Source organism: Nerophis ophidion, linkage group LG01 (genome assembly GCF_033978795.1).
Source record: "Nerophis ophidion isolate RoL-2023_Sa linkage group LG01, RoL_Noph_v1.0, whole genome shotgun sequence".
In the NCBI taxonomy this organism is placed as follows: Eukaryota; Metazoa; Chordata; class Actinopteri; order Syngnathiformes; family Syngnathidae; genus Nerophis; species Nerophis ophidion.
The window spans coordinates 12801976-12814164 of record NC_084611.1 but is presented as its reverse complement, the minus strand read 5'-3'; the positions used below and the strand labels follow the sequence as shown (position 1 = coordinate 12814164).

The window sequence follows — 12189 nt, the reverse complement described above, 5'->3', positions numbered from 1 at the left end:
TGGAAATAGGGCTTTGGAAAACCAGGAATCCTGGAAAATCCTAGAATTTTTTGGAACTTGGAAAAAGAGTAATTTCAACTTCCAGGATGGTGGAATAGTTTGAATAGGTTGAAAAAAGTGGAACTGGTAGAAGTTTAAAAAATGGCCAATTCGTTTTGAATGGGGAAAATGAAAAAAAAAAAAAGGAATTATGGGAAATCCAGTATTTTTTTTTTTTAAATATTGAAGTAGAGCACACAATTTCTGAACAGGCTGAATATTTAGAAATTGGAACAGTTTGAATGAGATGAAAAATGTGGGAACTGTGGAACTTTGAAAAATGTCTTATTGATTTCAATTGGAATTTCCAAAAAATTTAGGAATTTCCGGAAAAGCTGGAGCTCTTTTGAAAATGATAAAAAACGTGAATGTCTGAATGATTTGAAATGGTTAGTGTTGAAATTTTTCTAATCCGTCGAATAATATTAAAGTATTGACATGTTGAATTGAGAAATGATATTACGAATTCCTGGAGTTTTGGGGAAAAACTGGAATTTTTCCACTTCATAAAAGAAAACATTTTTTTTCTTAATTAAGAGGAATGTTCGGATGTTGACTCGGTTGAAGTTGGTTGAAAAATGTGGGAGGAGTAGTCGCCAGCAAAATGGGTGGAAATAGGGCTTTGGAAAACCAGGAATCCTGGAAAATCCTAGAATTTTTTGGAACTTGGAAAAAGAGTAATTTCAACTTCCAGGATGGTGGAATAGTTTGAATAGGTTGAAAAAAGTGGAACTGGTAGAAGTTTAAAAAATGGCCAATTCGTTTTGAATGGGGAAAATGGAAAAAAAAAAGGATTTATGGGAAATCCAGGATTTTTTTTTTTTTTTTTTTGAAATATTTTAGTAGAGCACACAATTTCTGAACAGGCTGAATATTTTGAAGTTGGAACAGTTTGAATCAGATGAAAAATGTGGGAATTGTGGAACTTTGAAAAATGTCTCATTGATTTCAACTGGAATTTCCAAAAAATTTAAGAATTTCCGGAAAAGCGGGAGTTTTTTTGAAAATGGCAAAAAACGTGAATGTCTGAATGATTTGAAATGGTTGGTGTTGAAATGTTTCTAACCGGTCGAAAAATGTTGAAGTAGTTACACGTTGAATTGAGAAATTATATTACGAATTCCTGGAATTTGGGGAAAAACTGGAATTTTTCCACTTCATAAAAGAAAACATTTTTTTTCTTAATTAAGAGGAATGTTCGGATGTTGACTCGGTTGAAAAATGTGGGAGGAGTAGTCGCCAGAATAATGGGTGAAAATATGGCCTTGGAAAATCAGGAATTCTGGAAAATCCTAGAATTTTTGGGAATTTGGAAAAAGAGTAGTTTCAACTTCCAGGATGGTGGAATTGTTTTGAATAGATTGAAAAAAGTGGAACTGGTAGAAGTTTAAAAAATGGCCAATTCATTTTGAATGGGGAAAATGAAAAAAAAAAAAAGGAATTATGGGAAATCCAGGATTTTTTTTTTTTTTAATATTGAAGTAGAGCACACAATTTCTGAACAGGCTGAAATTTTAAGTTGGAATAGTTTGAATAAGATGAAAAATGTGGGAATTGTGGAACTTTGAAAAATGTCTTATTGATTTCAATTGGAATTTCCCAAAAATGTAAGAATTTCCGGAAAAGCGGGAGCTCTTTTGAAAATGATTAAAAACTTGAATGTCTGAATGAGCTGAAATGGTTGGTGTTGAAATGTTTCTTATCGGTCGAAAAATGTTGAATTGAGAAATGGTATTACAAATTCCTGGAATTTTGGGGAAAACCGGTAATTTTTCCAGTTCATAAAACAAAAGCTTTTTTGTCCTAATTAGGAGGAATGTTTGGAAGCTGAAAGGGTTGAAAAATGTGGGAAGAGTAGTCGCCAGAAAAATGGGTGGAAATAGGGCTTTGGAAAACCAGGAATTCTGGAAAATCCAATAATTTTTTTTTTAACTTGGTAAAGAGTAGTTTAAATTTCCAGGATGGTGAAACGTGTTGAAGGTAGAATTGTTTTGAATAGGTTGAAAAAAGTGGAACTGGTAGAAGTTTAAAAAATGGCCAATTCATTTTGAATGGGGAAAATGAAAAAAAAAAAAAAAGGAATTATGGGAAATCCAGGATTTTTTTTTTTTGAAATATTGAAGTAGAGCACACAATTTCTGAACAGGTTGAATATTTTCAAGTTGGAATAGTTTGAATAAGATGAAAAATGTGGGAATTGTGGAACTTTGAAAAATGTCCTTTTGATTTCAATTGGAATTTCCAAAAAATTTTGGAATTTCCGGAAAAGCTGGAGCTCTTTTGAAAATGATAAAAAACGTGAATGTCTGAATGAGTTGAAAAGGTTGGTGTTGAAATGTTTCTAATCGGTCGAAAAATGTTGAAGTAGTTACACGTTGAATTGAGAAATGATATTACGAATTCCTGGAATTTTGGGAAAAACTGGAATTTTTCCACTTCATAAAAGAAAACATTTTTTTTCTTAATTAAGAGGAATGTTCGGATGTTGACTCGGTTGAAGTTGGTTGAAAAATGTGGGAGGAGTAGTCGCCAGCAAAATGGGTGGAAATAGGGCTTTGGAAAACCAGGAATCCTGGAAAATCCTAGAATTTTTGGGAACTTGGAAAAAGAGTAATTTCAACTTCCAGGATGGTGGAATAGTTTGAATAGGTTGAAAAAAGTGGAACTGGTAGAAGTTTAAAAAATGGCCAATTCATTTTGAATGGGGAAAATGAAAAAAAAAAAAAAGGAATAATGGGAAATCCAGGATTTTTTGGGGGGGGGGGGAAATATTGAAGTACAGCACACAATTTCTGAACAGGCTGAATATTTTCAAGTTGGAACAGTTTGAATAAGATGACAAATGTGGGAATTGTGGAACTTTGAAAAATGTCTCATTGATTTCAATTGGAATTTCCAAAAAATGTAGGAATTTCCGGAAAAGAGGGAGCTCTTTTGAAAATGATAAAACACCTGAATGTCTGAATGAGTTGAAATGGTTGGTGTTGAAATGTTTCTAATCCGTCGAATAATGTTAAAGTAGTGACATGTTGAATTGAGAAATGGTATTACGAATTCCTGGAGTTTTGGGGAAAAACTGGAATTTTTCCACTTCATAAAAGAAAACATTTTTTTTCTTAATTAAGAGGAATGTTCGGATGTTGACTCGGTTGAAGTTGGTTGAAAAATGTGGGAGGAGTAGTCGCCAGCAAAATGGGTGGAAATAGGGCTTTGGAAAACCAGGAATTCTGGAAAATTCTAGAATTTTTGGGAACTTGGAAAAAGAGTAATTTCAACTTCCAGGATGGTGGAATAGTTTGAATAGGTTGAAAAAAGTGGAACTGGTGAAAATGTGGAAATTGTGTAACTTTGAAAAATGTCTTCTTGATTTCAATTGGAATTTCCCCAAAATTTAGGAATTTCCGGAAAAACGGGAGCTCTTTTGAAAATGATTAAAAAAAACTTGAATGTCTGAATGAGATGAAATGGTTGGTGTTGAAATGTTTCTTATCGGTTGAAAAATGTTGTTACATGTTGAATTGAGAAATAGTATTACGAATTCCTGGAATTTTGGGAAAACCGGGAATTTTTACATTTCATAAAACAAAACCTTTTTTTTCCTAATTAGGAGGAATGTTTGGAAGTTGAAAAGGTTGAAAAATGTGGGAAGAGTAGTCGCCAGAAAAATGGGTGGAAATAGTGCTTTGGAAAACCAGGAATTCTGGAAAATCCAATAATTTTCTTTTAACTTGGTGAAGAGTAGTTTAAATTTCCAGGATGGTGAAATGTGTTGAAGCTGGAATTGTTTTGAATAGGTTGAAAAAAGTGGAAATGGTGGAAGTTTGGAAAATAACCAATTCCTTTTGAATGGGGAAGTGTCCCGTAGAACTTGGAATTCTGGGAAATCTGGGAATTTTAGGAATTTGTCAGGGGAAAGCCCGTGATTCCCGAATAGGCTGAACAGTTTGAAGTCGGAACGGTTTGAATCGTGTGAAAAATGTGGAAGGTGGAACGCGCCAAAATCTGGAAAAGAAGAAGGAGATTAACAAATATATTAATTTAAGTGTAGAAAAGCATATGTGTGAATGTTTTGGAGCATTCACACAATTACAAACAAACCAAAAAAATAACTAAAAGCTTACCTTTTTTATATTTGCATGGTATGTATGTAATATTAATGTTGTCAATACAAATCTTTTATATATCTACAAAGGGTGGTCCTAAAGAGGTAGGCATTTTTCAAAGGTCCCTAGAAGGTACGAACTGCAAAAGTGTGTGTGTGTGTGTGTGTGTGTGTGTGTGTGTGTGTGTTTCAGCACGCTTTAAGACTCCTGGCCTTCGGACAGCTTCACAAGGTCTTGAACATGGACCCCCTCCCCAGGGGCCGGCCGTCGTCAGGACTCGTGGAAGGTGTGTGTTTGTTTGTCTGTGTGTGTGTGTGTTTTCCTACACTCGTCTAACGTCCCCATTTACAGGCAGCCGTCAGAAGCGAGTCCGCGGCACCAAAGACGACAACCACGAAGACGGAGACCTGCTGAAGAGGATGAGAGGTACAGGTCGTCTACTTCCTGTGGCACACTCAACTTAACAAGGCTTGCTTCTTTTCCCCAACACACCACAGTACACACTCTGCTGCCATCTAGCGTCCTGGAAATGCAACTGCACTGCTATTTAATACTTGTAAGAGTACTATAATTAAATGAATCAAATGATTAAATTAATTAATGACATGTAATTATGTTAAGATTTATTTAATCCTTATGTACTTGATTATGGCGAGTCAAATGGGACAAATTAAACAAATATTTAAGTAAATCCTTATGGTAAATAAAGTTGACAAATGTAATCAATCAATCAATCAATGTTTACTTATATAGCCCTAAATCACTAGTGTCTCAAAGGGCTGCACAAACCACTACCACATCCTCGGTAGGCCCACATAAGGGAAAGGAAAACTCACACCCAGTGGGACGTCGGTGACAATGATGACTATGAGAACCTTTGAGAGGAGGAAAGCAATGGATGTCGAGCGGGTCTAACATGATACTGTGAAAGTTCAATCCACAATGGATCCAACACAGTCGCGAGAGTCCAGTCCAAAGCGGATCCAACACAGCAGCGAGAGTCCCGCTTACAGCGGAGCCAGCAGGAAACCATCCCAAGCGGAGGCGGATCAGCAGCACAGAGATGTCCCCAGCCAATACACAGGCAAGCAGTACATGGCCACCGGATCGGACCGGACCCCCTCCACAAGGGAGAGTGGGACATAGGAGAAAAAGAAAAGAAACGGCAGATCAACTGGTCTAAAAAGGGAGTCTATTTAAAGGCTAGAGTATACAAATGAGTTTTAAGGTGAGACTTAAATGCTTCTACTGAGGTAGCATCTCGAACTGTTACCGGGAGGGCATTCCAGAGTACTGGAGCCCGAAATGAAAACGCTCTATAGCCCGCAGACTTTTTTTGGGCTTTGGGAATCACTAATAAGCCGGAGTCCTTTGAACGCAGATTTCTTGCCGGGACATATGGTACAATACAATCGGCAAGATAGGGTGGAGCTAGACCGTGTAGTATTTTATACGTAAGTAGTAAAACCTTAAAGTCACATCTTAAGTGCACAGGAAGCCAGTGCAGGTGAGCCAGTACAGGCGTAATGTGATCAAACTTTCTTGTTCTTGTCAAAAGTCTAGCAGCCGCATTTTGTACCAACTGTAATCTTTTAATGCTAGACATGGGGAGACCCGAAAATAATACGTTACAGTAGTCGAGACGAGACGTAACAAACGCATGGATAATGATCTCAGCGTCTTTAGTGGACAGAATGGAGCGAATTTTAGCGATATTACGTGAATACATTAAATCAAATAAGGAGGGTCAGATGGGACAAATAGAATAAATACATCTTTACGTAATTACTTAAATCAATAATAATAATTACACGAATAAATTATTTTATTTAGAAAAAATATACAAACCCCGTTTCCATATGAGTTAGGAATTTGTGTTAGTTACAATGATTTGCAAATCTTTTGCAACTCATGTTCAATTGAATGCACTACAATGACAAAATATTTGATGTTCAAACTCATAAACTTTTTTTTTTTTTTTGCAAATAATAATTAACTTAGAATTTCATGGCTGCAACATGTGCCAAAGTAGTTGGGAAAGGGCATGTTCACCACTGTGTTACATCACCTTTTCTTTTAACAACACTCAATAAACATTTGGGAACTGAGGAAACTAATTGTTGAGGCTTTGAAAGTGGAATTCTTTCCCATTCTTGTTTTATGTAGAGCTTCAGTCGTTCAACAGTCTTGCTGTCGTATTTTACGCTTCATAATGCACCACATTTTCGATGGGGGACAGGTCTGGACTGCAGGCGGGCCAGGAAAGTACCCGCACTCTTTTTTTACGAAGCCATGCTGTTGTAACACGTGCTGAATAGGGCTTGGCATTGTCTTGCTGAAATAAGCAGGGGCGTCCATGAAAAAGACGTGCGCTTAGATGGCAGCGTATGTTGTTCCAAAACCTGTATGTACCTTTCAGCATTAACGGTGCCTTCACAGATGTGTAAGTTACCTATGCCTTGAGCACTAATGCACCCTCATACCATCACAGATGCTGGCTTTTGAACTTTGCGTCGATAACAGTCTGGATGGTTCGCTTCCCCTTTGGTCCGGATGACACAATGTCGAATATTTCCAAAAACAATTTGAAATGTGGACTCGTCAGACCACAGAACACTTTTCCACTTTGCATCAGTCCATCTCAGATGATCTCGGGCCAAGAGAAGCCGGTGTTTCTGGATGTTGTTGATAAATGGCTTTCGCTTTGCATAGTAGAGCTTTAACTTGCACTTACAGATGTATCGATTAACTGTATTTAGTGACAGTGGTTTTCTGAAGTGTTCCTGAGCCCATGTGGTGATATCCTTTAGAGATTGATGTCGTTTTTTTGATACAGTGCCGTATAAGGGATCGAAGGTCACGGTCATTCAATGTTGGTGTCCGGCCATGCCGCTTACGTGGAGTGATTTCTCCAGATTCTCTGAACCTTTTGATGATATTACGGACCGTAGGTGTTGAAATCCCTAAATTTCTTGCAATTGCACTTTGAGAAACGTTGTTCTTAAACTGTTTGACTATTTGCTCACGCAGTTGTGGACAAAGGGGTGTACCTCGCCCCATCCTTTCTTGTCTAAGACTGAGCATTTTTGGGGAAGCTGTTTTTATACCCAATCATGGCACCCACCTGTTCCCAATTAGCCTGCACACCTGTTGGATGTTCCAAATAAGTGTTTGATGAGCATTCCTCAACATTATCAGTATTTATTGCCACCTTTCCCAACTTCTTTGTCACGTGTTGCTGGTATCAAATTCTAAAGTTAATGATTATTAGCAACAACAAAAAAAATTGATCAGTTTGAACATCAAATATGTTGTCTTTGTAGCATATTCAACTGAATATGGGTTGAAAAGGATTTGCAAATCATTGTATTCTGTTTATATTTACATCTAACACAATTTCCAACATATATGGAAACGGGGTTTGTATATATATATATCTATATATATATATAGATATATATATATATATTTTTTAATGTGTTTTATTTGATTAAATATTGACATAATTGTGATTAAATAATTAAATGTACTTTTACATTATGACCCATTTAATAACATGTATTTAATTCATTAATAACACATATTTAATTAATTAATGACGCATGTATTTAATTCATCAAAGATGTATGTATTCATTTATTTATTGACTAGATCTTTTAATCGTTAAGTGTTAATTATTAGTGACGTTTTAGAGGCTTGTTGGAAGATGGAAGTGTAAACAAGTCACGTGACCTTCAGTCACATGACCAAACAGACGCTCTGCGAATTGTCACCTTAATAGGGACGGTCGCCCCCGGCAACGCTCGTCTGCTAAAGGGCAATTAGACACACACACACACACACACATACTGGTCATCATTTGGAATGGGGACCAAGTGTTTGATCAGGACTTGTGGGGACCACCTTTTCTACAGGTTGGGGAGGCGTACATTTTTTTTTGTAAAATGGCCACTGCCCAGTTAGCTCAGACAAGTCTTTAAATCTCTGAATTGAGGAAGTAATGTGCTGATCCTGGGGGAAAAGAGTTAATATGGTTCATGGGGACCGAATTTAAATCGTTTTGCATAATTCTCACAAATTTGTTCGTGACTACTGAGGACCTTTTATTAAAAAAACAAAGTTAAAATTAAATATGACATGATCAAGCTTAAAAATCACTTCGGCATCTTCAGAATGGATCTGACTATCATTTTAAAAGGTTGGCTTTTAGGGGACCTGTTTTTTGGTCCCCATACCGTCAGAGGTCCCCTAAAGGTGTGTAAACAGAGCCATGTCCCCATAAAGTACGAATTGTCAGAACACACACACACAAACATGTAAACACCAAACACATGTACACACACACGCTGGTCCGGGTGGTCCGAGGTGACGGTGTTGTGGTCCTCAGTGCTGGACTGGAGGATGGCGGACCCCAACCACCCCATGAACGCTCTCATGCGCCTGAACCAGGTCAGGCCGGGCCTCCAGTACCGCCTTCTGTCCCAGTCCGGCCCGGTCCACGCGCCCGTCTTCACCATGGCCGTGCAGGTCCAGGGACACGTCTACCGGGCCAGCGGGACCTCCAAGAGGAGCGCCAAGCTCCAGGTGGCCCTCAAGGTGAGTCAAGGGCTTTGATTTTGCGGCGTCCCGGACTGGTGACGTCTGGACCTTCTCTTCAGGCGTTGAAGGCTCTGGGCTGCGGGCCGAGCGGCGAGGCCGACTCGCTCAGTGCCGACGAGAAGTCTGACGGTGAAGGAAAGAACGACAGGATGTCCATCACGTCTTCCACCGACTCACAGGAAGTGAGGGACACACCAGAGAGCAGCTACATTCTGGCTAGGCGCATGCTAGCATACAGCTCATGCTAACATGCTAGAATGTCCATCCATTTTCTACCGCTTATTCCCTTTCGGGGTCACGGGTCTGTCTACCTGTGTTGGCCCTGCGATGAGGTGGCGACTTGTCCAGGGTGTACCCCGCCTTCCGCCCGATTGTAGCTGAGATAGGCGCCAGCGCCCCCCCGTGCTAGAATGTCAACTTACAAATACATGCTAAGATATGTATTATGCTAACATGCTAGCATACGCATTGTGCTAGCATGTTACAATGTCAACATATAAAATACATGTTAACATTTGTATTATGCTAACAAGCTAGCACACACCTCATGCTAGCATGCTACAATGTCAACACATAAAATACATGCTAAGATATGTATTATGCTAACATGCCAGCATACGTATCATGCAAGCATGCTAAAATGTCAACATAAAATACATGCTGAGATGTGTATTATGATAACATGCTAGCATGGTACAATGTCAAAATATAAAATACATGTTAACATTTGTATTATGCTAACAAGCTCCCATACGCAGCATGCTACAATGTCAACATATAAAATGCATGTTAACATTTGTATTATGCTAACAAGATAGCATACGCATCATACTAGCATGTTAAAATGTCAACATATAAAATGCATGTTAACATTTGTATTATGCTAACAAGATAGTATACGCATCATGCTAGCATGCTACAATGTCAACACATAAATACATGCTAAGATATGTAATATGCTAACATGCTAGCAGACGCATCGTGCTAGCATGCTAAAATGTCAACATATAAAATACATGCTGAGATGTGTGTTATGATAACATGCTAGCATGCTACAATGTCAACATATAAAATACATGTTAACATATGTATTATGCTAATAAGCTACTATACGCATCATGCTAGCATGCTACAATGTCAACATATAAAATACATGTTAACATTTGTATTATGCTAACAAGATAGTATACGCATCATGCTAGCATGCTACAATGGCAACACATAAATACATGCTAAGATATGTAATATGCTAGCATGCTAGTATACGCATCATGCTACTAGATTTTAGAGGTGCCTCCTTCCGTTTCTGGGATTTATCCGGTCCAGTCCAGAGCTCCAGGTCCCCTGCTGACGGCGAGAGGGAAAAATCCCGTGATGGAGCTGAACGAGAAACGCCGCGGCCTCAAGTACAAGCTGGTCTCCGAGAGCGGCGGCAGCTACGACAAGCGCTTCATCATGGAGGTAGCGACGCTTCACGCCTTGGTGGTCACGTGACACGGCCTTATGGTCATGTCTCGCCAGGTGGAGGTGGACCAGCAGGTGTTCCGCGGCACGGGTCCCAACAAGAAGGCGGCCAAAGCCGGCGCCGCCATGGCCGCCGTCAGCAGGTTGTTTGCCGGGTCCAAGTGTGCGGGCGCTAAGAAGAAGAGAGTCATCCCGCCGGTGAGTCCGCAGCCGCCATGACACCTTCGATATAAAGCTCATCCAAAAATGTATATTATTATTATTATTATTATGATGACATGGTCCAGAAAAGGCAGTTACAACCATTCAACAGTCATAGAACGCCCCCTGGTGGCCAGTGGAGAGACACAATGGCGCATACTTGTCAACCTAGAGACCTCCGATTTCGGGAGTTGGGGGGTTGGGGAGAGGGCGTTGTTGGGGGCGTGGTTAAGAGGGGACGAGTATAATTCAGCTGCTAAATTACATTAAAAAGGTCTAGCATACGAATGTTAGCATGTTAATATGCTAACTGTAACATGCGTCAAGTAACAAAATATATTACTCTGAGGCGTGTACCTGGAAAATGTGTTTAAAATGCTTGCATGCTAACCTTAGCATGTTAATATGTTAACTGTGACATGTGACAAGTAATAAAATATATTGCTCTGAGGGGTGTGCCTGGAAAATGTGTTTAAAACGTTAGCATGTTAACGCTTAGCGTGTCTAAAATACCAAGCTACGACTGTGGTGTAGACCTACAAAATTGGCTTTGAAAAAGCTAGCATGCTAACGTCAGCAGGCTAACAGGTTTCATTGGTCAGGTAACAAAACGATTTAGCATGCTAACATTAGCATGCTAACGATTGTGTCATTAAAAGTATGTTTTACTTTGATATTTGCTGCAGCCAAAGCGACCTATGACCTCGGGGCTGACGCTCCCGCCGCTGGCCGCGGGGCCCTTGCAGGTGTCCCTCGTCCCCAGAGCGCCCTTCGCCAGCATGCAGCCCCCCCACCCATACCTCCCCTCAGGTGGGCACCATCTTGGTAGCAGCGGGCGCTACGTGCTAACACACCTGTTCTTCTCCTAGGCTTTGGTTCTCCGTTTGGCTTCAGCCCCGCCGGACCCCTGCCAGGATACGGTGCTGCACTACTGCACACACACACGCACACGCACACACACACACATGTACACACACACAATCAGTCGTCATCCATCATTTCATTCTTTGCTCCTCCTCAGGTTTCTCCTCCCTCCTAGTTCCCATCATCCAATTTCCCCTTTTGTACCACCTATACCCCCACTACCAAATTTGACCCCCATTACCAACTTTGACCCCCACTACCACCTTTGACCTGTACCCCCACTAAGTCCTCTGTCCTGTACCCCCACTACCAACATTGACCCTCACTATCACCTTTGACCTCCACTACCATCTTTGACCTGTATCACCACCAGGACTTTTGACTTGTACCCACACTACCATCTGTGACATGTAACCCCACTACCAACTTTGACCCCCACTACCAACTTTGACCTGCACCCCCACTACTACTTTTGACCTGCACCCACACTACCATCTGTGACATGTAACCCCACTACCAACTTTGACCCCTATTACCAACTTTGACCTGCACCCCCACTACTACTTTTGACCTGCACCCACACTACCATCTGTGACATGTAACCCCACTACCAACTTTGACCCCCATTACCAACTTTGACCTGCACCCCCACTACTACTTTTGACCTGCACCCACACTACCATCTGTGACATGTAACCCCACTACCAACTTTGACCCCCACTACCAACTTTGACCTGCACCCCCACTACTACTTTTGACCTGCACCCACACTACCATCTGTGACATGTAACCCCACTACCAACTTTGACCCCTATTACCAACTTTGACCTGCACCCCCACTACTACTTTTGACCTGCACCCACACTACCATCTGTGACATGTAACCCCACTACCAACTTTGACCCCCATTACCAACTTT

At 40.3% G+C, this 12189-nt stretch overlaps 1 protein-coding gene across 2 annotated transcripts in view; it reads left to right on the top strand.

Annotated features, from left to right (window-relative positions):
* Window positions 1-12189, top strand: part of LOC133550306 (spermatid perinuclear RNA-binding protein-like) — a 56547-nt gene that overhangs the window by 38962 nt on the left and 5396 nt on the right. For both annotated transcript variants that reach the window (XM_061896411.1, XM_061896410.1), the window contains exons 10-17: window positions 4335-4428; window positions 4494-4568; window positions 8530-8738; window positions 8801-8923; window positions 10068-10202; window positions 10263-10403; window positions 11093-11216; window positions 11276-11326. In XM_061896411.1, the coding sequence (XP_061752395.1) occupies window positions 4335-4428; window positions 4494-4568; window positions 8530-8738; window positions 8801-8923; window positions 10068-10202; window positions 10263-10403; window positions 11093-11216; window positions 11276-11326 (952 nt within the window). The remainder of the gene's footprint in view (window positions 1-4334; window positions 4429-4493; window positions 4569-8529; window positions 8739-8800; window positions 8924-10067; window positions 10203-10262; window positions 10404-11092; window positions 11217-11275; window positions 11327-12189) is intronic.